Below are 26,329 nucleotides of genomic sequence, written 5' to 3' on the forward strand. Positions count from 1 at the left end.
GTCTATATGCCTTTTAAATACCTCCAGGGATGGTGAATCCACCACTTCCCTGAGCAACCTGTTCCAATGCCTGACAACCCGACAACCCTTTCAGTGAAGAATTTTTTTTCCTAATATCCGAACTAAACCTCCCCTGGTGCAACTTGAGGCCGTTTCCTCTTGTCCTATCACTTGCTACTTGGTGAAGAGACCAACACCCTCCATGCTACAACCTCCTTTCAGGTAGTTGTAGACAGCAACAAGGTCTCCCCTCAGCCTTCTGTTCTCCAGGCTAAACAGCCCCAGTTCCCTCAACTGCTCCTCATCAGACTTGTGTTCCAGGCCCCTCACCAGCTTCATTGCCTCCTCTGCACTCTCTTTAGTACTTCAGTGTCCTTCTTATAATGAGGAGCCCAAAACTGAACACAGCATTCAAGGTGGGGCCTCACCAGCGCCAAGTACAGTGGCACAATTGCTTCTCCAGTCCTACTGGCCACGCTATTCCTGATACAAGCCAAGATGCTGTTGGCTTTCTTGGCCACCTGGGCACACTGCTGGCTCATATTCAGCTGGCTGTCAATCAACATCCCCAGATCCCTTTCTACCAGGCAGCTTTCCAGCCACTCTTCCCTGAGCCTGTAGCACTGCCTGGACTTGTTATGATCCAACTGCAGGACCCAGCCCTTGGCCTCCTTAAACCTCATACAATTGGCTTCAGCCCAATGATGCAACTGGTCCAGATCCCTCTGTGTGGTCTTCCTACCCTCAAGCAGGTCAACACTCCCACCCAATTATGTGTCATCTGCAAACTTACTAAGGGTCCACTCAATCCCCTCATCCAGATCATTGATAAAGAGATTAAACAGAACTGGCCCCAATACTGAGCCCTGGGGAACACTGCTCATGACCGGCCACTAACTGGATTTGGCTCTGTTCACCGCAGCTCTTTGGGCCTGGCCCTCCAGCCAGTTCTTTATCCATTGCACAGTACACCCATCCAGGCCATGAGCTGCCAACTTCTCCGGTAGAATTCTGTGGGATACAGTGTCAAAGGCCTTGCTGAAGTCTAAGTACACAACATCCACAGCCTTTCCCTCATCTACTAGTTGGGTCACCTTGTCATAGAAGGAGACCAGGTTGGTCAAACAGAACCTGCCTTTCATAACCCCATGTTGACTGGACCTGATCATATGGTTCTCGTGGATGTGCCGTGTGATGTTACTCAAGATGATCTGCTCTGTGACTTTGCCCAGCACCGAGGTCAGACTCACAGGGCTGTAGTTCCCTGGATTGTCCTTCCGGCCCTTCTTGTAGATGGGTGTCACATGAGCCAACTTCTAGTCAACTGGGACCTTCCCAGTTAGCCAAGATTGCTGACAGATGATGGAAAGTGGCTCAGTGATCACCTCTGCCAGCTCCCTCAGCACCCTTGGGTATATCCCATCTGGCCCCATAGACGTGTGGGTCTCCAAGTGGCATAGCAGGTCGCTAACCATTTCCCCTTGGATTATTTGGGCTTCATTCTGCTCCCCATCCCTGTCTTCTGGCTCAGGGAGCTGGGTACCTGGAGCATAACTGTTCTGACTATTAAAGATTGAGGCAAAGAAGGCATTTAGTACCTCAGCCTTTCCCTCATCTTCTCTCACTATGTTTCCCTCCGCATACATCAGGGGATGAAGATTCTCCTTTACCCTCATCTTGTTGCTAATATATTTATAGAAACGTTTCTTGTTGCCTTTCATAGCAGTAATCAGGCTCAGCTCTAGTTGGGCTTTGGCCCTTCTAATTCTCTCCCTGCGTAACCTCACAAAATTCTTGTATTCCTCTTGAGTGGCCTCCCCTTCCTTCTAAAGGTTATAAATTCTCTTTTTATTCCTAAGTTCCAGCTGCAGCTTTTTATTCAGCCAGGCTGGCTTTCTTCCCTGCCAGCTTGCCTTCTGGCACATGGGGACAGCTTGCTCCTGTGACTCTAAGATAACCTTCTTGAAGAGAGACCAGCCTTCCTGGACTCCTTTGTCTTTCAGGAATGCCTCCCAAGGGACTCTGCCAACCAGCCTTCTGAACAGGCCTAAGTCTGCCCTTGGGAAGTCTGAAGTAGCAGTTCTGCTGATCACCCTTCTAACTTCTCCAAGGATAGTAAACTCAATTATTTCATGATTGCTATACCCAAGGCGACCTCCAGCTGACACGTTGCCCATGACTCCTTCTCTATTTACAAACAACAGCTCCAGTGGGGCTCCTTCCTTGATAGGCTCACTAACCAGCTGTGTTAGGAAGCTGTCTTCCATGCACTCCTAGCCTGCTTCCTGTCTGCTGTGTTGTATTTCCAGCAGACATCTGGTAGGTTGGAGTCCCCCATAAGAACAAGGGCTAGCAATCAGGAGACTTCTCCCAGCTGCTTGCAAAATATTTCATCTGCCTCTTCATCCTGGTTGGGTGGTCTGTAGCAGTCCCCAACCAGGATGTCTGCCTTGTTGCCCTTCCCCTTGATTCTCACCCATAGACACTCAGCCCTATCATCACCCTCCTCAAGTTCCAGACAATCAAAACCCTCCCTAACATACATGGCTACCCCATCTCCTCTCCTTCCTCGCTTATTCCTTCTGAAGAGTTTATAACCATCCATTGCAGCACTTCAGTTATGGGAGTCATCCCATCATGTTTCTGAGATGGCAGTTAAATCATAGTTTCTCTGCTGCACAAGGGCTTCCAGCTCCTCCTGTTTGTTGCCCATGCTGCGTGCAGAGGGTCCTGAAATTACAGCCCCAATTCCGCTCAAGGCATTTGTTGGAGTGCCTGCATTACCTATAGCACTTGTCACTGCTACCCTGTCCGAATCGGATCCCATAATCAATGCATACACCACCCCCATCTGCTGCACTAAATCAATACTTTCCTCCAATGTGCACCAATTTCCACGGGACAACACAGATTCAAGAGGTTCAGTATATGCCGTTAAAACTGCTGCACACAAACATTGATACAGCACAGGTGCAATAATATCTTGCCTGTCCGGACCTCTGACAGTTTGCAGCTGAGCATATTGTTGTTGTATCTGATCATCATAGGCTATAGGGCTTAAGAAAACTTTTTCATCTGCTAATAAATGGATAGACACAGCTCCACTATCCCAAGCTGGCAAAATCTGTGCCGGAATTCCTTCCCCACTCGTTTGCTGAGAGATCTCTGAAAATGCCATTAACTCCTTCGGAGAGTGAGTATGTGCTATCTGCCCCCCCTCATCTGCTTGTTCCTGCTGCAGCACCATTTGTATGGGGGGTTGTGCTCCCACCACTTCCCTGCCATTTAAGTCAGGGTCAAATTCAGACTCAATATTGGAGTCTGAGGATTCACTCCAAATATTTCCATCCCATTCCTTGGGATTCCAAGAGTGTTTTGTGGTAAGAGTACAAACCTGAGAACACAAAAACTCACTTTTGGCATGTTTTTCCTTTTGTTCCTTAGCAATACATGCTAGCAACCGGTCTACATTATCTTGCAGCTCATAGCACCGCTCTGCTTGAACAGTAATTACTTCTTGTGCGATCGCCTTTGCATCCTGTAAAATCTCAGCCTCCTTTTCCAATTCTCTTATTTTACTCTTCAACGCAACAACATCACGATCAAGAGCATTAAGACCGGTAACAAATAACCATCCCAATCTTCCCGCTAATTTGCAAGAAGAAGTTGATGCTGCTCTCCATGGAAGCTTAAGCATAGCTGCTTGAATTACCTGGGGGGTAATCACCGCCCCATCATCAAACCGAGGCCATGACTCCGGTGGAGCGAATTCAGACAGGAGAGCAGCCACGGGAGCCCAGCGCTCCGTACTGGGCCATCCCGGAATTTGGGGAGTCACCCTCAAGGCCTCCCCTGTCCCCGTTTTTTTTGCAAACCACAGCATGGCTGGTTCTAGCGACTGCCGACTACGCCAAATGTGTGCACATACGCAGGCACATCGCAAGAAAAGCCAGAGGCCACGGATGCATTTGCAAAGAGCAAGTTTTATTTTAGTTACCTCTCTACTGGGGGATCTCCGAAGCCACACCTGAGCTCCCAGGCAGAGGTGACACAAACGGGGACGCAGGCGCTGGTCAGTTCAGCCCTGCTGGAAGATCGCTGGGCCTGTTGAGCTCGCCTGTATTTCAAGGCTTCAGGCAGGCGCAGCCTCCTGCTCTTTCTCACAACAAAGCAGAAATCTCAGGCACAGTGATAAGGTGCCCAGAGTTTCTCCCAGGCCTGTGTTATCTAACACAGAGCTTCTACTCATCAAGCACACAAGGTCAGTAAGACAATTAGTGTGATGTGTGTGCTTTTTCTACAGACAGGTGCAAGTCACTTGAGCGTATTTACATTTAACTAACCTCCTCGCCAAATCTTCCGCTATATTCTCAGAGGCATCTGAGAAGGTGGGGTGGATGGGGGGGTGTTTCTCCTGCCACCCCGAGTGTGGACTTGCTTCCATTCATTCCTCTCCCTTGACCTGCTTTTTTCAGTCAGGAAAGGGGAAGAGACAGGACTCCCTCGGTCTTTGTTTCTTTTTGCTGGCCTTACTTGCCCCTGGGCGACCAGAGCTTGAACCCACGGGTCAGTTTCCTTTTCCAACTCCCTGATGCTTTTCAACTTTTCCACCTCCTCTCTCAGCTCTTCTACCAGGCTGAGCAGGTCATCCACCTGCTCACACCTCACACAACTGTTTTCTCTATTACCACTCCATACCAGTGAAAGGCTCTGACATGCTCTGCAGCCTGAGGTCTGGGTGGCTGCATGTTCCCATGGCAGCTCTGTCTGGGTTGCTACCTCTGTGCTGTTGAGTGCAAAGTATTTACCTTTGCCCTGAGTGGATACCATGGTCGGATCCTTTTGCGAGGGTGACAACAACCAAGTGAGGTAAATTACTTGAGCTTCCCTGCCTACTTAAACTGCCTGTGCAAACTGCTGCACTAATTGCTTCAACCCTGTTTGCTGGCCCTGGTCGCCTGCGCTCCCTGGGAGGGCATTTAAATCTCCCCTGGTTGCTCCTGGCAACACATCTTCCGCATCAGCCTTTCTTGCGAGATCAACCGCTTTCATGGCAACAAAGAATTACTGGAGGGAGTCTAGTGGTGGACTGTGAAGATGATCAGGGGTCTGGAGCATCTTTCTTGTGAGGAAATACTCAGAGAGCTGGAGAAGAGAAGGCTGAGAGGGGATCTTATCAGTGCTTATAAATATCTCAAGGGTGGGTGTCAAGAGGATGGGACCAGACTCCTTTCAGTGATGCCCAACAATAGAATGAGGGACAACAGGCACAGACTGAAGCATAGGAGGTTCCATCTGAATATGAGGAGAAACTACTTTGAGGGTGCCAGAGTACTGGAACAGGCTGTCCAGAGAAGTTGTGGAGTCTCCTTCTCTGGAGACTTTCAGAACTCACCTGGACGCGTTCCTGTGCGATCTACTCTAGGTGAACCTGCTTTGGCAGGTGGGTTGGACTAGATGATCTCCAGAGGTCCCTTCCAAACCCAACCATTCTGTGATTCTGTGAAAATTTACTTTGCCTATAACTTGAATATTATTCTGACATTGCTATAAATAATAACAATCTAAACTTCAAAGATAGTTAAATACACTCAAAATGTACTTCTAGGTTCAAAAAGTCAGTGGTGGGTTTTTTATGTTAATTAGAAGTAATAGGAAAGTTTACATGTAGTTTGGTTTAGTGTACTCTGGTAAAACCATTCCAAGAGAAGGTTATTTAAAAACATGGCAGCACATTTAAAAATATATAAATAAGTTTGAGGCATACTTGTGTGATGTACGGTTGGTGATGCATAACCATTACTGTAAAAAAAATAAAAAGGGGGGGGGGTGGGCAAAACCCAACCAAACTAAAACAAAAAACCCTTGTTATTTGTTTATTCCCCAGCATATCATTAAGTATCTCTTACTATGTTTTGCATTTCATTCAACTAAAACATATCAATGTTTGTACATTTCTATTTTCTATCCTAATTAGCTCCGAAAGCAGGATATAGCCAAGGGGCAACTCAGTATACCCAAGCCCAGCAAACACGACAAGTGACAGCTATAAAACCTGCAACCCCAAGTCCAGCAACAACTACATTTTCTATATATCCGGTATCCTCTACTGTGCAGCCAGTGGCAGCTGCAGCTACTGTTGTTCCATCCTATACTCAAAGTGCAACATACAGCGCAACAGCGGTTACTTACTCTGGTAAGAATTTTGCATATTATGTTGCTGGGATCTTTGCAGTTTTTATGAGAGAGGATTTAAATATTCAGAATTTGAGCAGTTTGTGTGCAATTACATCATAGTCTACTGAGAAGTATCAACCAGTTAAATCATTATAATGGCAAAATATTTTGATGTATCTTTAAAAGTAGTTTGTTTGTATATGTCTATTTTGTTACATGTGAGAATATACTAAGTGTCTGCATTGCTCTGTGTGCACAATGTTTTGTGGCTTACTGTAAGGTCTGGAGAGAAAGGATGGGGATAGAAAAAATAAGGAAACACATCCACGTAAATATAACCCAGGGAAACTGGGAACATCCTGCCATCGAGCAGCAGTTACAGAGACAAGTAGGAGCAGTCTAATATAAATCTTCTAAGTTTGGGTTGTCTTGACCCAAAATGGGAGGAGAATAAGTGCTAAAAAAAGACTTTCCTTCAAACATGAGAAATTCAAAAAGCAGTTTAAGATGAAAAGATATTAATATTATGGCCAGATGGTAATCAACTGGCATATTATAGGTACCTTGACTGTTTTTTGTTTGTTTTACGTTTAAAAAGGGATTTTAAGACTTCCTTGAAACAGAGCCTGATCAGAGGGTTAAAATAGTTGAACCAGTAGATGTAGAAAGTTTATGGGAAAACTGGCTCAAAGATATGAAAGCCCAGTTTCCTTGATTTATTAAACTTTGATAGTTGAAATCAAGGAGTGTATAGACAGGGTGTGCTGCAGAGGTTTTAGTGGGTAAGCAGCTTCTCTGTACTAAAACAATTTAAATCACTGAAATAGAATCTAATAGCACTAGCCATTCTGTCTTTTATCTTCATTTTTTTTTTTCCCCTTTTCCTCTGCATAATATCTGTCCTCCTTTTCATTTTGGGACTTTAACAGTAAATCTGGTTCTGTAAGACTGCTTACTTTAAGTGGCTTTTGATAAATCTGTTATTAAAATTCTTGTTACATCATATGCGGTCTTACCAGATATACCAGGAAATTTCACATATGCTTTAGGGATGCTTTGATGTATCTAACATAACTGTGTGTCTGCAAAGATTTATCTGAAATCAAATATATTCCTGATACAAGTGGGTATGCTATGTATTTGTGTACTGTGAAACATCAAGAAAAATTCAGACTGCCTAACTCAATAAATTGTTTATATCCTGCCTTGCACCCCCCCAACTCTATTATGCAACATGCTTGGAATTAGTGTATTATGTAATTGATACACGATGTACAGTGATGTAACATTTATTTTATTTTGATCTTTGAGGTACGTCTTATTCAGGCTATGAAGCTGCAGTGTATTCAGCTGCATCGTCCTATTACCAGCAGCAGCAGCAACAGAAACAGGCAGCGGCAGCAGCTGCTGCAGCTGCTGCAACCGCTGCTTGGACAGGGACTACCTTTACTAAAAAGGCACCATTCCAAAATAAGCAACCGAAACCAAAGCAACCTCCCAAACCACCCCAGATCCACTACTGTGATGTATGTAAGATCAGCTGTGCTGGACCACAGGTACCTGTATTATGTAATATTCTGCTACATGCTTTAGTCATAATTTTTTCAGCTAAAAAAACAACCCCTTTAAGAATATTAACTTTAAATACCTGATTCTATACTTTTACTAAAGGAATAATTAAATGAAAATGTGTGCTATTATAGAACAGGGTCGTATGAGAAGACAAAAAGATGCATCCCCTTAACTTGTACAGAGAATCTTCAGCTGTGCTTTGGAGTCCAGAAGTATCCTAAGCTTTGAATTTGAATTGCTTTTTTAGCATAGCAAACTTCCTAGAAAATACTTTTTTTAAAAAAAAACTTTGTGAATGGTAAGCCTGAAAATTTATTCTTCATTGTATTCCAGCATCACAGTTTAGTTTCACAGTGGGTACAAGTGCATAAAAAGTAGATGCAGAGTGTTTGTGTGTTTGGCAAAACAGTTCTTACTCTTTAGGTAAGCTTGTCATTATTTCCCACCCTATCTGCACTATAGATTGCCAGTATTGGCATAGGAACAAATAGCAACTTCTGCATTTCATTTTCAGCACAGCTTTATGCGCTACCACCTTTTGAATTTATTGTTTTAGTTCTCTGGATACATTTAATAACTGTGGTCTTGCATTTTGAGGAAAATTCAAAATCAATAATAATTCAATGCAGTGCAGGAAACTGCAACTGAGACAGAGTTTTCTGATCTTTTATCAAGCTTTCAATGGTAATATCCGTTGACCAGTACTTGATTAAAGAAGTGAAAAGGTAGAGACCATATTGTATTACCTAAAAGTGGAATCCTGGTGGTGAAGAAAATTTCTTGGTCTTAAAAGTGGCTTGCTTATGCCTTAGAGTATGTCATATAGAAATGTTCAGTGTAGGAAGTATTTATCATACAAAGCATGTGTTTTGTTATGTTCTGTATTGCATGTATTCACAAGTGATGAATGAACAGTACAAAGACAGCTTATTGTGTGTGTATTGTTAATTTAAACAGACTTATAAAGAACACTTAGAAGGTCAGAAACACAAAAAGAAAGAAGCAGCATTAAAAGCTTCCCAGAACACCAATAACAGCAGCACTTCTGCTCGTGGAACTCAGAATCAGTTGCGCTGTGAGCTTTGTGATGTGTCTTGTACAGGAGCAGATGCTTATGCTGCCCATATCCGTGGAGCCAAGCATCAGAAAGTAAGAACTTTCTCTTGTCCTTATTATACAAGTCAGTCATATATTTCTTTCCATCATTTTATCTCATCTTGGAGAGGAGAAAATACGTGGAAACAATATAATTTGAATTATTTTGTTTAAAGATGTTTAGTTCTGGTTTTCGATTCAAACTTATTTTTAAGCTCACTATTACAAGGACCTCATTGGGAGAAAGGGGGGAAAATATTGCCATGGCCTCAATGAGAAGAGGATGTATTGGGCAAAGTATGTAAATTGTAGGAAGATGGTGTAGAGTAAGATGGGGAAAAGCATCAATGAGGACATGCAATAGCATGCTTGTGCCCCCTAACTCTTTTCAAGACTTTTCTTCTTATTTGTCTGGTGCTGTGAAGCTCTCAGTGTGCTTTGAAACTCTAAGCTGAGTCAGTGCTAAGGGACAGGACTATTATGCATCACTTTTTGGTATATCTTGCAAAGAAAATTGGCATATGGGAGCAAGGAACGATGTCCTGTAGTAGACTTTGTAATGAGTACGTTTGGAAGAGTTTTGTTAAGCATGTTTTCCCTACTGTCTGGGTGCAGTTAGGTGGGCATTGTGGAATAAAGACTGTGGGCTGCACTGTGAACCCTGTGACCTGTGCTTTAAATTTGGCCATACAATAGTAAATGGCATGGCAATGTAGAATGCGTGTTTAGATATTACAGATTTTCCTCATAACTCTGGAAAGATTAGTGTCAATAAAAGATAGAATATTATATTATACAGAGAAAAGAAAACCTTTGTCTAAGGAATATCTTCAGCTTTGCTAGGTAACCTGGAAAAACTTTCAATATAGATACTTTTAAAATGCAGTGATCAAAAGAGACAGTGTTGTTGAATCTGAATTAAATAACTCTTATTTTAAAATATGATTTGGAACCAAAATGTTCAATATGCTACACTTTCTGGAGGGAGAATAAAAAGCAACCAGGCAACAAAATAGTCACATTGAAACAGTTTGAGCAGAACATTTCCCTGAGTTTTACTGGCTTGTGAGTTTATTGGCTTTCTGTTCTTGTCTACATAGCTTTTGGAGTAAATGTCTAAATTTCTAACAGAAATAAGTAATTTGACATAACTATTTCCTGTTACGGATGACAAGAACTTTTACATGTCCTTTTTTCTTGTCTCAGATTTATTGCTTCTTTACAAAAAACACTTATTAGTTATATTGATTTTTTTTTTAAATTTTTTAGTGATATTGATGTTTCTGTTAAAACTTTCATAACCTATAACAAGTTCATTTTTATAATTATTCCAGGGAAATCATAATATTAATTTCTCTTTATTCTTATAGGTAGTAAAGTTGCACACAAAACTTGGCAAACCTATTCCTTCAACTGAACCAAATGTGGTTACCCAAGCTACTTCCTCAACATCCACATCTGCTTCCAAACCAACTGCCTCTGCTTCAAATGTAGCAATTAGCAGCAGTACTGTGAACTCCTCTGTTGTATCCTCTGCAGTGAAAATTCTTACTCCCACGGCAAATGCACCACTTAACATGGTGTCCAACAACAAAACATCAGCAACTGCTGCTAATATAGCTGTAAAGAAAATATCTACACCAAAAATAAACTTTGTTGGCAAGTACAGAAGTCAGTCTTTATTTTGAAACCTAACCTATTCTATTTTGTTTTTAAATCTCGATGCAACAAATACAGACATATTTAATTAACTCACTGCATGCGCAGCTGTTGTGTTTAAGAAAATTCTGATAGGTGAAAAAAAGACTATGTAAAAGTTTTGCTTCACAATTTATAGTGTTTTCTGCCCTTTTGTCTCCACCTGACCTCTCTTGGAAGCTTCTCCCATCTTCATAAGAAGCCTCCGAGCTTTGATTTCTTATGTATTAGGTTGATGCAAAAGTAATTGCGTGTTTTGCTTTGTTGGAATTTGCTGTTTGATATTGGAATACATTCTTAAAGAAATGTGGTTATATCATACATCATTTTAATGCACCTTTCTCGCTTTGTTTTTTTTGCTACTGACTTCTTACTTGCTGTTTATTTTAGATTTACTTTAGACTATGGAAATGATGTTAGACAAAAAGCAAATTCAAGCCATTTTTCTTATTTGAGTTCAAAATAGGTCATAAAGCGGTGGAGACAATGCACAACATCAACAACGCATTTGGCCCAACAACTGCTAACGAACAAACATACAGTGCAGTGGTGGTTCAAGAAGTTTTGCAAAGGAGACGAGAGCCTTGAAGATGAGAGGAGCGTAGTGGCCAGTCATTGGAATTTGACAATGACCAATTAAGAACAATCATTGTCGAAGCTGATCCTCTTACAACTACACGAGAAGTTGCTGAAGGACGCAGTGTCGACCATTCCATGGTCATCTGACATTTGAAGCAAATTAGAAAGGTGAAAAAGTTTTAAGTGGGTGCTTCAGGAGCTGACTGAAAAATAAAAAAAATTGTCATTTTGAAGTGTTACTGTGTTGTGCATGTTGCACAACCAACACTTCAAAAGTTGAATGAATTGGGCTACGAAGTTTTGCCTCATCCACCACATTCACTTGACCTCTCGCCAACTGGTTACCATGTATTCAAGCATCTCAACAAGTTTTTGCAGGGAAAACGCTTCCACAACCAGCAGGATGCAGAAAATGCTTTCCAAGAGTTCATTGAATCCCGAAGCACAGATTTTTACACTACAGGAATAAACAAACCTATTTCTCATTGGCAAAACTGTGTTGACTGTAATGGTTCCTATTTTGATTAATAAAGATGTGTTTGAGCCTAATTATAATGATTTCAAATTCACAGTCCAGAACCGCAATTACTTTTGCACCAACCTAATAGTAGCTGTTGGAATATTGCAGTTTATAGTCCAGTTGGTCCTAATTTCAGTTTACAGACTGGACTGTTAAGGCAACCTGCAGTAGGTTAGCAGTTGATAACTGGGCAACTGAAACATCCTTGTTAACACTGGAAATCTTAACAATGGAAACTTTTGAAATAAGCATGACAGACTTTAGAGGTAGGAAGCAGTTGTTCAACAGTAAGCTATCAGAGTAGGAAAGACCTATGCAGTTGCAACACTGAGAATATACTATCTTTCTTAATACAAATATTATAAAGTTTTGAAATACTTTTTAAGATCCATTTATAAAAATAATTTGATGACAAAAAAAGATATGATGGAAGTATGTTTGCTGATTGGTTCCCATTCAGTCCTATCTCTTTTGAAAAAGCATAAAAATGAATGATGAAAATTGCAGCTATATAAAGCAAAAGTTTTTATTGCTAAAATAAAAAAAACCTGATTAACTTTTTGTTAAACTTTAAAAAAAACCTTTTTAAGTGTATTTTTAAAATGTTTTAACTAATTTTAAGACTGATAATGCTTTTGCCAGAACATTGATACTTGCAAATAAACTCTTCAGTTTGTGCATTATGTGCAATCATATTCTCATTTTATGAAAGTTAGAGTTTTAACTTTTTTGATTTGTAGGTGGTAATAAGCTTCAGGCAACAGGAAGTAAACTGGAAGAAATGAAATCAGCTGAAAGTGTTAAAACTGCTGCTACAGTACAAACACAAGAAGTAAAACCAGACACAGCAGCTGAACAAGTGACTCCTATGACTTTTGCTGCCTTGCAAAGTGATGTCCAGCCAGTGGGACATGACTATGTGGAGGAGGTATTGATATGAAAATGTGGATTATTTAACTGTTTTAGTCAAAATCTATTGAACATGAGAAAATTGCAGTAGGGTTGGGGTTGAAAGGGACCTCTGGAGGTCATCTGGGGCTCCAATCCTGCTGAAGCAGGGCCACCTAATCACTAAGCCACTTTGCATTATCTATCAGCAGTCTTGGCTAACTAGAGAGGTCCCAGTTGACTGGAAGTTGGCTAACACGATGCCCATCTACAAGAAGGGCTGGAAGGAGGATCTGGGGAACTAAAGACCTGTCAGTCTCACCTTGGTGGTGGGGAAGGTCATGGAGCAGATCATCCTGAGTAACATCACACGGCACATCCAAGAGAACCATATGATCAGGTCCAGTCAACATGGGGTTATGAAAGGCAGGTTCTGTTTGACCAACCTGGTCTCCTTCTATGACAAGGTGACCCAACTAGTAGATGAGGGAAAGGCTGTGGATGTTGTGTACTTAGACTTCAGCAAGGCCTTTGACACTGTATCCCACAGAATTCTACTGGACAAGTTGGCAGCTCATGGCCTGGATGGGTGTACTGTGCAATGGATAAAGAATTGGCTGGAGGGCCAGGCCCAAAGAGTAGTGGTGAACAGAGCCAAATCCAGTTGGCGGCTGGTCACGAGTGGTGTTCCCCAGGGCTCAGTATTGGGGCCAGTTCTGTTTAATCTCTTTATCAATGATCAGGATGAGGGGATTGAGTGGACCCTTAGTAAGTTTGCAGATGACACATAATTGGGTGGGAGTGTTGACCTGCTTGAGGGTAGGAAGGCTATATAGAACGGTCTGGACCACCTGCATCATTGGGCTGAAGCCAATTGCATGAGGTTTAAGAAGGCCAAGGGCTGGGTCCTGCAGTTGGATCATAACAAGTCCAGGCAGTGCTACAGGCTCAGGGAAGAGTGGCTGGAAAGCTGCCTGGTAGAAAGGGATCTGGGGATGTTGATTGACAACCAGCTGAATATGAGCCAGCAGTGTGCCCAGGTGGCCAAGAAAGCCAACAACATCTTGGCTTGTATCAGGAATAGCGTGGCCAGCAGGACTGGAGAAGCAATTGTGCCACTGTACTTGGCGCTGGTGAGGCCCCACCTTGAATGCTGTGTTCAGTTTTGGGCTCCTCATTATAAGAAGGACACTGAAGTACTAAAGAGAGTGCAGAGGAGGCAATGAAGCTGGTGAGGGGCTTGGAGCACAAGTCTGATGAGGAGCGGTTGAAGGAACTGGGGCTGTTTAGCCTGGAGAACAGAAGGCTGAGGGGAGACCTTGTTGCTGTCTACAACTACCTGAAAGGAGGTTGTAGCATGGAGGGTGTTGGTCTCTTCACCAAGTAGCAAGTGATAGGACAAGAGGAAACGGCCTCAAGTTGCACCAGGGGAGGTTTAGTTTGGATATTAGGAAAAAATTCTTCAGTGAAAGGGTTGTCAGGCATTGGAACAGGCTACCCAGGGAAGTGGTAGAGTCACCATTCCTAGAAATGTTTAAAAGGTGTTTAGATGAGGTTCTTAGGGACATGGTGTAGTGCTAAAGTTAGGTTAGGTTATGGTTGGACTCGATGATCCTGAGGGTCTCTTCTAACTGAAATAATTCTATGATTCTATTGAGCCCTAGAGTATACTGGTAGTTACTAGCCTCCAACTAGGTTTAATTCTACTGGTCACCATCCTGTGACTCTTGCCAGTCAGCCAGATTTCAGTCCACCTTCACTGCATGCTTATTCAGCTCATAAATCAATAGCTTGTCTATGAGAATATTATGGTGACAGTGTCAAAGGACTTAGTGAAGTCCAGGTAGAGAATATCACCTGCTCTCTTCTCATCTACCAGGCCAACCATTTCATTGCTGAAGTTGAACAAGTATGACTTCTCCTTGGTTTAAGTTGTGCTGATTACTGATGATGATTTTCTTGTCGTTAATGTACCTAGAAATGGTTTCCAGGATTAGCCTCTCCATCACCTTCCCAGGGATTGAGGTGAGGCTGACTGGCCTGTAATTCCAAGAGTGACAAGGCATTGAGCCTACAAAGGCTTGCAGAAATGTTTACATTTCTGTATTGTGCATTTTTTTTTGAGCTCAGTGGGGCATTTTTCATGTGGGTGGCGTAAGATACATGGATGAAGTTTGCTGTAAATTTTTCATCATTTGCAGGTTTGTAATTATTTAACTCAATATGCCCAGGCTCAAGTTTAATGCTGTGGACTGTTTGGAATGGAAGAACTTTATTCATTACCAGACACAATAGCATGTCTGTCAGAATTGTAAAAGTTCTATTTTGCCTTCTTTTAGTTAGTGTGTGAACTTTTTTGCATGTTTTCAGATGGATAGGCATCATCTAGTGTCACTGAATTAGATCAATTTTTACATCAGCTTTAAAAAAAAATAAAATCCAAATGTGTTATAACTTTATTTTCCAGGTAAGAAATGATGAAGGAAAGGTGATCCGCTTTCATTGTAAACTTTGTGAATGCAGTTTTAATGATCCTAATGCCAAGGAGATGCACTTAAAAGGGAGGCGGCACAGACTTCAGTATAAGGTTAGTAGAAATGCTGATGCTTCTATCTGAAAGTCTACCACGTCAGCTGACTGATTGTGGCGATGAGAATGATGCATACAGCAACGCATAGACAGAGATGCACAGACACAGAGTTCTTGTTAGCAGTGAGAGCAGAACCAGGCAGAGCTGAGCTGAGCTGAGCCCTCTTTAATTAGCAGTTCTCAGTTTATAGGTTTACATATATGGGCCTGGACCAAGAGGTTAGACAAGATGTTTTTTTCAATAATTGTTATTCCAAACACACCACACCCATCTTGTGACTGTTTTCAGTCACGTTTTCATGCATATCTTGTTCCAACCCACTTATTCACAGCCCAGGCCCAACAACATTCATACATCACACGTCCTTGGGGGGTGGTGTTCTGACCTGAGAGAACATTCATAGAATCATAGAATCGTTTTGGTTGGAAGAGACCCTCAGGATCATTGAGTCTAGCCATAACCTAATTCTAGCACCAAACCATGTCCCTAAGAACCTCGTCTTAATGCCTTTTAAACATTTCTAGGAATGGTGACTCTACCACTTCCCTGGGCAGCCTGTTCCAATTCCTGACAACCCTTTCAGTGAAGAATTTTTTCCTAATATCCAAACTAAACCTCCCCTGGTGCAACTTGAATCCATTTCCTCTTGTTCTATCACTTGCTACTTGGGAGAAGAGACCAACACCCTCCATGCTGCAACCTTCTGTCAAATAGTTGTAGACAATGACAAGGTCTCCCCTCAGCCTCCTTTTCTCCAGGCTAAACAGCCCAAGCTCCCTCAACCGCTCCTCATCGGACTTGTGTTCCAGGCCCTCCACCAGCTTCATTGCCCTCCTCTGCACTCTCTTTAGTACTTCAGTGTCCTTCTTATGATGAGGAGCCCAAAACTGAACACAGTATTCAAGGTGGGGCCTCATCAGTGTCGAGTACAGTGGCACAATCATTTCTCTAGTCCTGCTGGCCACACTATTCCTGATACAAGCCAGGATGTTGTTGATCTTTTTGGCCACCTGGGCACACTGCTGGCTCATATTCAGCTGGCTGTCAATCAACATCCCCAGATCCCTCTCTACCAGGCAGCTTTCCAGCCACTCTTCCCCGAACCTGTAGTGCACTGTCTGGACTTGTTATGACCCAACCAGCCTGGGCTATTGCTCCTTACAATCATGAAAAACGTACTTCTGTATAACCTGTCCAAGGCCCTTTATGTTTTAACTAATTGCTGTGATTTACGTTAGTATTCTTTCTTCTTTGACTGTCCAGATGGTCATGTTAGTATTAATCTCCCTTTATCATCCAACTGGCTGGAACCGCACGTCCTGATGTTCCCACATCTCCCTCTTTTTTGTTTTGGAACATCAAGTTCACAGTGAGCACAGCAAGGACCCTGGTTTCATTCTTCTTTATGTTCTGTATCATTCTCTGTATGATTCAGAGGACTACAAGAAAAAATATTACACAAGCACATTGGATTCCCACAAAAAACCATATATGTAGATTGAGGCCTGAAAACCATAGTTTTGTGTTTAACCACTTTACGCTATTAAAAAAATGTCATTGTTATGTTTTTCCGTGTTAATTCTTGTAAATCATGCAATTGTTTTTGCAGGGCACTGGCTAAATCCTGAACCAAGCCTTGCACATTAGCTGAAAATGTTGTCTGGAGATGTTGTTTTACTTCATTCCACTCACGAACACTATCTTTCTATTTTAATGGTGTTATGCATAAATTCTTTTGAATATGTTCCCAATTGAAATACAGTTTTATTCTGGTAGCCAAAGCTTTTTGTTCAACTCTTATCCACAACAGGGCTGCTTCACATATATTTATTGCTGAGGTGTGAAGAGATGAGTGCTCTCCAATTTCAGCAGAAGTTGTCTTCACAGAAAGAAGTTTGACTCCTTCTTTATCTGACTGGGCCTGTTCAATGGCTTTTTCTTGTCTCTCTGGAGTTTTCTTCTGGCACATTCTGTACAGTGAGAGTAATTACTATCAAGGTGATGACAATTGGCATAAACAGGGTTAGTCAACTTTACCACATAGATATAATTCTTCATTGATACTTGTACATTGGTAGCAACTGCCAGCTGTATCATTATGCCAGTGCGTGAGCTTTAGTGTGTATTGATTTTGATTTTTCTTATAATTTCCATGAGCCACGTGCCTCATAAAAAAAGGCAAGGCTAATCGCTGGATTTTTGAATGAAATAGACTGAAGCTATCATTTGTTTGTACCTGCAAAACCAGTCCTGATAACCCACCTTCTGACCACTTTAATGTCTCATGGCTTCATTGTGAAAAATTAAGAGGCTTAGATGAATTTGAAATCAAATGTCCTCTGGGTCCCCAGTCCCAATAATGTAGATCTGTACCATTCTGACATGCTGGTGCCTCTAATTTACAGGGGGGCCAGTACAAACTCAAAACATCTCCTGTGGTTCTTCTAGATACCTTGTATGTTGGAATGTCAGCAGGGGGTTTCAAAGTAGAATTGTGACTTACATCTCGGTGTTCAAGACCCAGAATGGAAATAAAAGTTAAATTGCCTTGAACTACCCCTCCATTCTCTTGTTGTTGATAAAACAAGTTGATAAAACTTCTCTGACATCATGAAACAATTGTTAATTGGTTTGTTAGAAACACATACAGGAGGCATCTCAACAAAATACTGTTGCGTTTGATTAAATTTAATCCAATCCAATCCTTGTTTTCCAGCAACTGACCTGCTGGTGGCATCCACACACCACCTATGCAGTGCGTGTCATTGTTGGAGAGAGGAACGTTAGGATCCCACCATGTAATAGGTCTAAAAAGCAGTGGATTCACGATGTAAGCCCAATATTCATGCTTTCCCTCTACAGTTGGAATCATGCCAAAACTCATGATCTCAAAACAACCTTACTGCACTGTTGCAGGAGATGATAGCCAAATAGGCTAAGAAGGTGTTAACTGGAGTGAGGGGGGCACTTGCTGCTGCCATCATAGTACTATGTTTTCTTGTAACTTCTTCAACTGCCCCCAGGTAACATCATTGGCCTCTTCCTTCAGTCTCTTCCATTTCTTTGTTGCCCTCTGCTGCAGGGACAGACGCTGCATCTCTGGCATTGGGTTGTGCGTCATGTTTTTCCAACTCATAATAAGGTTTAACATATTTCTCAGGAAGCCACCTCAGTCCTGTTGGAAGAAGAACACATGCATATCCCCTCCCCCAGGTGATTACAGACCCTTGCCATTGACTGTTGTGCAGGGGATCCCAATACAAACCTTTGGTCTCTGAGACAGTGAATCTGGAACACAGAAGTGTTTTTCCACTGTTGTGATAGAGGAGGGAGGCATAGTATGATTCAAAAAGTTTAAAGTATATGTTGCATTGTCTAATTGTTCTTGGGGCATCATATTCCCCCTTTTTTGTTTTAATAACATTTGTTTCAGTGTGGAATGTGCCCATTCAATAATAGCCTGCCCAGGGGGAGAATGTGGGATACCTGTGACATGTGACACACCCCATTGCTATTAAAAATATTACATGGATCTGGCAGTGCAGCCCGGACCGTTGTCAGTTTTAATCTGTTGTGGCACACCCAGCATAGCAAAGCGGTGGGTCCAGCGGCACTGAACATCCTTGCTTTTTTCACTAGTATGAGCAGATGCACAAAGCATACCTGAAAAAATATCAGTAGAAACATGTACATATTTCAAACGGCTGAAAGATGAGACATGTAACATGGTCTGTGAAATGGCATTAGCCATGAGCCCGTGAGGGTTATCTCCAAGGGAGAGTGAGCTTGTAATAAGGCCTTAACATTCCAGGCAAGAGCAAAGTGTGTGTTTGGCTTGTTCGAGTGTCAGATCAAACATCTTTTTTAAAGCAGCAGCGTTTTGATGGAAAAAAGTGTGTGATGTCCTGGCAGACTGGAAGCGGACTGTAGCTACAGTGTAAGAGTCTGCAACTGCATTTCCTTCTGTTATGGGACCTGGTAAAGTGGTATGAGAGTGTATATGAGTAACAAACAGTGGGTGTCTGCAATGCTGTAATGCAGTTTGCAATGATACAAACATTTGAAAGAACTGCTGTTGTGAGATTTCTATAAGAAAGGTGGAGGGGATGCACTGTAGGAGCTGAGTTTATCTCGCAGCTTGACACAGGCCTGAAATTTATGTTCAGGCTGTACAGCACAGGCCTGGGCTCTTTTTGCTTTTTTTTTTTTTTAATTTTTCCATTGCATTCCTGCTATTATACACTTCATATGCAATTCTAATTAGCTGAGCAATAGTTACGTTCCTCAGCCCCATTTACCTTTTGCAATTTCTTACAGATATCAATAAACAGCATATTAAACATCATTCTATTATTTTCCTTTTCCTAGATCCAAATCAGTTCATATTCTAGCAACCTTTAAATACAACCTCTTCCAAGTTCACATCCATCATAGCATTTAGTTTTCTTTCCCATATCTCCAACTAGCACATAAATTCAATGTGAATCAGAGTTTAACAACTTAAATTCATTTCTGGTCTTAAAATTATTAGATAACAATAAGAGCAAATTAACTTACAGTACTGTACTTCATCCCATTTTTTCCAAAGTTCTGCAGAACAACATTAATTGCAATACAGCACTATAACCCAGAATCCCACATTCAAGCCACAAGTGAATACAATATCATTTCAAACTTTCTTTTATCGGAGGATTCCCCCCCAAGTTACTCTAATGTGCATCCTAAGGGGGAGCAAGGTGGTATTTTAGTAGCGGAACCTGTTCCCATTTTGTAATTATCTCCATAACCAAATTCTTTTGGTACTAAATATAAATATGCAAACCAAATACTCAGTTCAAATATGCAAATGGATCACAATTACACTTATTCACGACAATATCTTGATTTTAACATTGCATCTTTGGGCCCCTTACTGCTCAGCCAGGTAGAGGTACTGCTGGGTCTCCCTGACAAAACAGGTCAGTGCGCGCTTGAGCCCAGTTGGCACCTGCCCCCCTGCCATTGTTTAGGTCAAGGCTTTTATTAGTGTCTCATCTGGGGTGTTACAGTTGTTATCCCAAAACCAGAATTCTTTATCCAGTATTCATACAAAAGAGACAAATTTAGTACACCAAGATGAGACACAGCCTATCACAGAGTTGCGTAAGTCTGAATGCTGGAATAAAGCTAGCATGCTAGAAAGAAAAGTAATGGCTATTACACACAAAATCTTATCATCACATTCATGCAGTAAAGAACTAAATTACTCATGGTCTTCTGCATCATCATAAAATGTACATTTTGGGCCCATGGATTATCATGATTTAACAGTCTGTGAGCTCACTGTACCATATAACAGGGAAAGACTCAATGAAACTGTAATATGTTTAAACAGATACCTAAAAGAAAACAAGTTAATAATGAAAAGCATCTTGCAGACTGTTTTGCAAGTTTTCTGTGACTTGTGTGTTATCAGTTAATTCTCTCTCAGCTTGTTGAAGTTCAAACCATTCCACCTGTAAAACTGTCTGCAGTGATCTAATGATCTCTTGTAGAGATTTATTTTATCCTGCTCTTCTCACTTTAAAAACAACATTAATTGCAACAAAGTATTATACTTCAAGGTTCTGTTCTCTGGCCACTTTTCCCAGTCACCTAACTTACACAGCTGCCACCATTGATTACAATATTTCACAAGATCCTCCTTCCTCATATTTTTAAGTGCTTTCCTATGTTTTAAAACACACCCTAATACTGTTTTCTTAGGAACACGACTGAAAACAGTTGTTCCTGACCCCATCTCTTAAGTAAAAACCATGAGAAGAGCGGGGGAGGAGGAAGAAGCACGGAGCGGCTTGCAGTGCAAGCGGGAGAAGTGGCGGAAAAGGCTTACAGTGCACTTACACAAATAATGCCACAAAGAAACAACTGTAACAACCACCAGTTAAATAGTTAACTCACATTCCTGATAAGCTGCTTGATTTTTAGAAAGGCAATACACAGAAGCACATAATATGTACTGTAAATCTCGCAGATATAGCTTATGTACAGGAGAAGCAGCTTGTTCTATTACTAATGCAATCCTGAAACTCACTCGTTCAATGAGGATTGCTGTCCCTGTTGCACCGAAGGATTTGTGGTCATAAAAAAAATTTACCCATTGGATTGCGTGGTCACCGTCACACACACCGCTTTATGAAGAGCCTCACAGGGGTCAGACACTCACACGAAGGGCACCATTTGCGGCGATGAGAACGATGCATACAGAGACACATAGAGACGCACAGATACAGAGTTCTTGTTAGCAGCGAGAGCAAAGCCAGGCAGAGCCAGGCTGAGCCCTCTTTAATTAACAGTTCTCAGTTTATAGGTTTACAGATGCAGGCCTGGACCAAGAGGTTAGACAGGATGTTTTTTTTTTCAATAATTGTTATTATTCCAAACACACCACACTCATCTTGTGACTGTTTTTAGTCATGTTCTCATGCATATCTTGTTCCAACCCACTCATTCACAGCCCAGGCCCAACAATGTTCATGCATCACACGTCCTTGGGGGCAGTATTCTGGCCCAAGATATCATTCTCACCAGCCTGGGCTATCACTCCTTACAGTCATGAAGAACATACTTCTGTACAACCTGTCCAAGGGCCTTCATGTTTTAACTAATTGCTGTGATTTAATCATGTTAGTATTATTTCTTCTTTGACTGTCCGGATGGTCATGTCAGTTTTGATCTCCCTTTATCGTCCAAGTGGCTGGAACCGCACGTCCTGCTGTTCCCACAAGTGATTATACATTTTACATTTAAAGACTAGTTAAAGGTAGGTACTCTTGAATAAACAGCATATTAAAAAAAGCTAGAGAAATATATTTCTTAGAGAGTATAGTTTTTAAAGTAGTAATGCAAACTGAAACTGCTTTTTGGTTTGTTTTTTTTTTAAACATTTTGAACATTGCTTTCAGGCAATCTTTGCAACATTAAAATATTGCACAATGCATGCAAGCAACAGTAGATGCTTTATGTTGATTACCATGAATTTCAAATTGTGTAAAATAGTAGCGCTCAATGTTTTTGGCAGGATAAACCACATAAACCCTTTGAGAAACAAGTGTTTTAGGCTTTTTATTCATGAATGGAAAGACCTATACTGGCTCATGGTGTGCGTTTTGATTATTATAAGATTATATTATATTATATATTATTATAAGAATCTACGTGTGGTCACAGGAGATACAATGGGCCTGCATAATCACAAAGGGCATGAAAGAAGATAAAAAATTACCAGAAGAATGTATTCAGTAACTCATGATTATGCCCTTGTATGAAGGACCCTTCAGGAACAGGGCATCAGGAAGCACACTATAGTTAAGATCTTTTTTTTTTTCCATACTATAGAGTTGTCATCCTGTTACGGAATGAACAGCAAATTACTTAGTATTTCATATAACGTTTTAATCTTAAATTGCTTTGTTCTCGTATAGTTGAAGAGAGAATTCATGCTATTTGTAATACGTTGCTATTTCTTTAAAACACTGGACACAGATTTTTCTTCTTCAGCTGTTCATTCAGTGCAGTTCTAAAACTGCATTTTACTCCCCTTGATTTTATTGTAGACCAGTAGTGTGTGTTAAACATGTTAGAAGAACTCTGTAACCTTGAGATGACAAGAGGCAAACCAATGTTTCATTCATTATTTTTCTGAACTAGAAAAAAGTAAACCCGGACTTACAAGTAGAAGTAAAGCCCAGTATTCGAGCAAGAAAAATTCAAGAAGAGAAGATGAGGAAACAGATGCAGAAAGAAGAATACTGGAGAAGGCGGGAAGAGGAAGAACGCTGGAGAATGGAAATGAGGTAATGCATTCTCTTTTATCAATGAATGAGGCAAAGTTTCAGTCAGATTATCTAAATCTAACTCTGCTTTGGTAGAGTTACTTATTTTGAATACTTGTTTTGGGAACTCTGTACTGTCTTGTTTTAAATTAGGTTGTCATTATTCCTCTGCATTTTTTATTTGGTTTTGTTTGTTACTGTTCAGTCCCTCTGAGGAATGTAGACTTAGTAGAATTATATGTTATAAATTCAGTCCCACTTTCAAAATAGCTATTCATTTTAGTTACCCTCTGGAGTTCACTGGTATTTGCTCATGACTACTAGAAATTAGTGAGGGCATCCAAGAACTTACTTAAAATGGTTGGAAGTATTAACTGCTATATAAAAAGAATACTTTGATTGATGCACTTCAGGCGATATGAAGAGGACATGTATTGGAGGAGAATGGAGGAAGAACAGCATCACTGGGATGACCGTCGCAGAATACCAGATGGAGGATATCCTCATGGTCCTCTGGGACCTCTAGGCCTGCTGGGAATTAGACCAGGAATGCCTCCTCAGCCCCAAGGACCAGCTGTGAGTTTCTTAACTTGAGGGAGAAAAAAAAAAAATCATATTTAACAGGAGGCACAGTTAAGAACTATAAATTATTCACTGCTACTTCAGTTGTTTCCAGTGTTTCTTAAATGATTTGGAAAAAGTGAAGAAAAAATTATATACTGATGAAACTGTGTAGATAAGCCCATCTTCCAAAATAAGTCCGCTTATATCATGAAAGGATGCCTTGAAGACAAATATTGTTTCTTCTGAAATACAAGTCACTCTGGATTTGTGTACTACTTTTTATTTTATTTAATTGCATTATACTTTATTTATCTAATTGTGGACAAGCATATGGATAAAAAGTGGTTGGATTGTCAGTCCCAGTGGATAATGGTTAGTGGTGGGTCGTACTCTACCTGGAGGTTAGTAACAAGTGCAGTACCGCATGGGTTTATCCTGGGTTTTGTCTCATCAGCACCTATCGGTGACCTGAAAGGTGATGGAGTAAGTACACACTCATCAGGCTTGCAGCTGACATGAAACTGAATTGGTTTGGGGTGGGGAGAACAGTTGATACCTTTGAGGGCAGGGCTGCCATCCAGAGGGACCTAGGAAGACTGGAAGAATGGACCAACAGGAACTTTACAGAATTCTGCAAGGACAAATGCCTAATGCTGCACTTGAGAAGGTATAACCCCTTGCACTGAGGGGCTGGGGAGTGATGGGTAGCAGCCCTGCTGAAAGGGACCTGGGATTTTTGGCAGGTGGCAAGCCGAATATGAGCCAACCATGTGCCCTGGCAGCAAGGAAAGCCAACAGCATCCTGGGTGATATTAACAGGAGCATAATCAGTAGATAAAGGGAAGTGATCAGCTTTCATTAGACCCAAACTACAATTCTGCATTTGGGTTTAGGCTTTCCAGTACAAGAAAGATACTGATAAACCATAGCAGGTTCAGTGTGGGGAGTCTGGACTGTGTGCCCTGTGAGGAGAGACTTGAGGGATCTGGGCTTGTTCAGCATGGAGAAGGCTATCACATTGCACTGAAGCTAATATCTGTGCATTATAAAGACAATGGAGCCAGGCTCTTTATGGTTGTGAGAGGGCAAAATACAACCAGCTTAAGCTGGGACAAAAGAGGTTCAGACTGAATACAGGATTTTTTTTTTCTTCACACAGACATTGCGCAGCTTCCGTCTTTGGCGGTTTTCAAGAACTGGCTGGAGAAAGCCCTGAGCAACATGATATGGTCTTATAGTTGACCATGGTTTGCGCAGGAGGTTGGACTAGAGGACCTCCTGAGGTCCCTTCCTGTTTGAATTCTTCTGTGATTCTATGAAAGCAATCATGAATACTTTATTTTGCTGCAGTACACAAGTATTTCCCAGTTAACAGAAAGATAGTAGATATTTATGTTGGGGAGGTTTCATAATTTGTTTATTTTTTATACATTTCATGTTTTTTTCAGACATGATTGATTGTGACCAGTGTAAGTTGTTAAGGACACTTCAGTTCATGTTTTGTTGCATGTCAATGATTTGAGGTTTGAATATTCTGTTGTTTAGCCACATGTTTGGTTTTTGGTCACATACCATCTGTGAACTTGGAAGTGTACCCAAATTTCAGAAATGTGCTTTTTCGTCTGTTTAGCCTCTACGCCGCCCTGACTCCTCTGATGACCGCTATGTGATGACCAAACATGCAGCTATATATCCAACAGAGGAGGAACTTCAAGCAGTCCAAAAAATTGTTTCTATTACTGAGCGTGCTTTGAAACTTGTTTCTGACAATATGACTGACTATGAAAAAAGCAAGAGCAAAGAGGGAGATGACAAAAGAGATGGCAGTAAAGACAGGTATTTTTTCTTATTATTATTTTTAAGAATTTAATCACTTGTTTCTGAAGTCATTTGATGGTTTTCCTTGCACTGTTATCAGTGCTTCCAGGGATTCTGTTCTCTTTGGGTTTTGATATGGCATATGTAACTATGGCATCAAGTATATGGAATACTCCTACTTTATTTCACTTTTATATCTTCAGGATTAGTTTTATGGCTTTTATATTATTTTAAATGCAACTTTTAACTATAATTCACAGAGCTTTGAAAGGAGTTTTACGAGTAGGCGTTTTGGCTAAAGGTTTGCTACTCCATGGAGACCGAAACGTCAATCTTGTTTTGTTATGCGCTGAGAAGCCTTCAAAGATGTTACTCAGTCATATTGCTGAAGGTCTTCCCAAACAACTTGCAGTAAGTAGAATTTAGATTTTTGGACTTGACTTTTTTTAAAGATACTGTAAAAATCTGTTCTCAAGTCAAATGCCTGCTGACTGTGCTGCATTTCATAGCCCAGATTCAGTTTCTTTTCATTTTCTGAGTGTTTCTTTCTGAATTCAGGGACTATGCTGCATGTTTTGCTTTCTGTATATTGTGTCTATTCAAGCGTCTAGGTGTTCATACTAGTGGTGCAATATCGATCATCATTTAATATATTTCATTTAACTGGGAAATAAAATGAGCAGAAGAAAGACTATTATCCAGTTACCAGCAGCAATAGAGGTAATTTGTGCAGCCTGAAGGTCAAAGTTCTCCATTAATGCCAGTCTGTTTGTACTTATGTCTTCTTTCCAATTTTTATGTCAGTGCTTTGTAGTCCCACAATTAGTTAAATAAGTCTTGTGGTTTTGTGGTTTCTTTTTGTGTATGTGATTTTTGTTTGGTTTGGTTTTGTTTTGTTTGTTTGTTGTTGTTGTTGTTTTTAATTTGGCACTTAAAAAGTATATGCAGTCTTAGACCATTCAGCAGAATTCATATAAACCGTTTGCTGTATTTCTACAAGAAATGAAAGTACAG

General features: G+C 41.0%; 1 protein-coding gene across 1 annotated transcript in view; it reads left to right on the forward strand.

The window, feature by feature from the left end:
• LOC136114599 (zinc finger RNA-binding protein-like) overlaps nt 1-26,329 on the forward strand; it is a 70,916-nt gene that overhangs the window by 24,865 nt on the left and 19,722 nt on the right. The window contains exons 5-14 of the mRNA XM_065859984.2: nt 5,978-6,196; nt 7,489-7,733; nt 8,707-8,898; nt 10,215-10,515; nt 12,382-12,569; nt 14,997-15,116; nt 22,809-22,954; nt 23,347-23,509; nt 25,128-25,333; nt 25,576-25,726. Coding sequence (XP_065716056.1) covers nt 5,978-6,196; nt 7,489-7,733; nt 8,707-8,898; nt 10,215-10,515; nt 12,382-12,569; nt 14,997-15,116; nt 22,809-22,954; nt 23,347-23,509; nt 25,128-25,333; nt 25,576-25,726 — 1,931 coding nt within the window. The remainder of the gene's footprint in view (nt 1-5,977; nt 6,197-7,488; nt 7,734-8,706; nt 8,899-10,214; nt 10,516-12,381; nt 12,570-14,996; nt 15,117-22,808; nt 22,955-23,346; nt 23,510-25,127; nt 25,334-25,575; nt 25,727-26,329) is intronic.

This window comes from Patagioenas fasciata, chromosome W (genome assembly GCF_037038585.1).
Source record: "Patagioenas fasciata isolate bPatFas1 chromosome W, bPatFas1.hap1, whole genome shotgun sequence".
In the NCBI taxonomy this organism is placed as follows: domain Eukaryota; kingdom Metazoa; phylum Chordata; class Aves; order Columbiformes; family Columbidae; genus Patagioenas; species Patagioenas fasciata.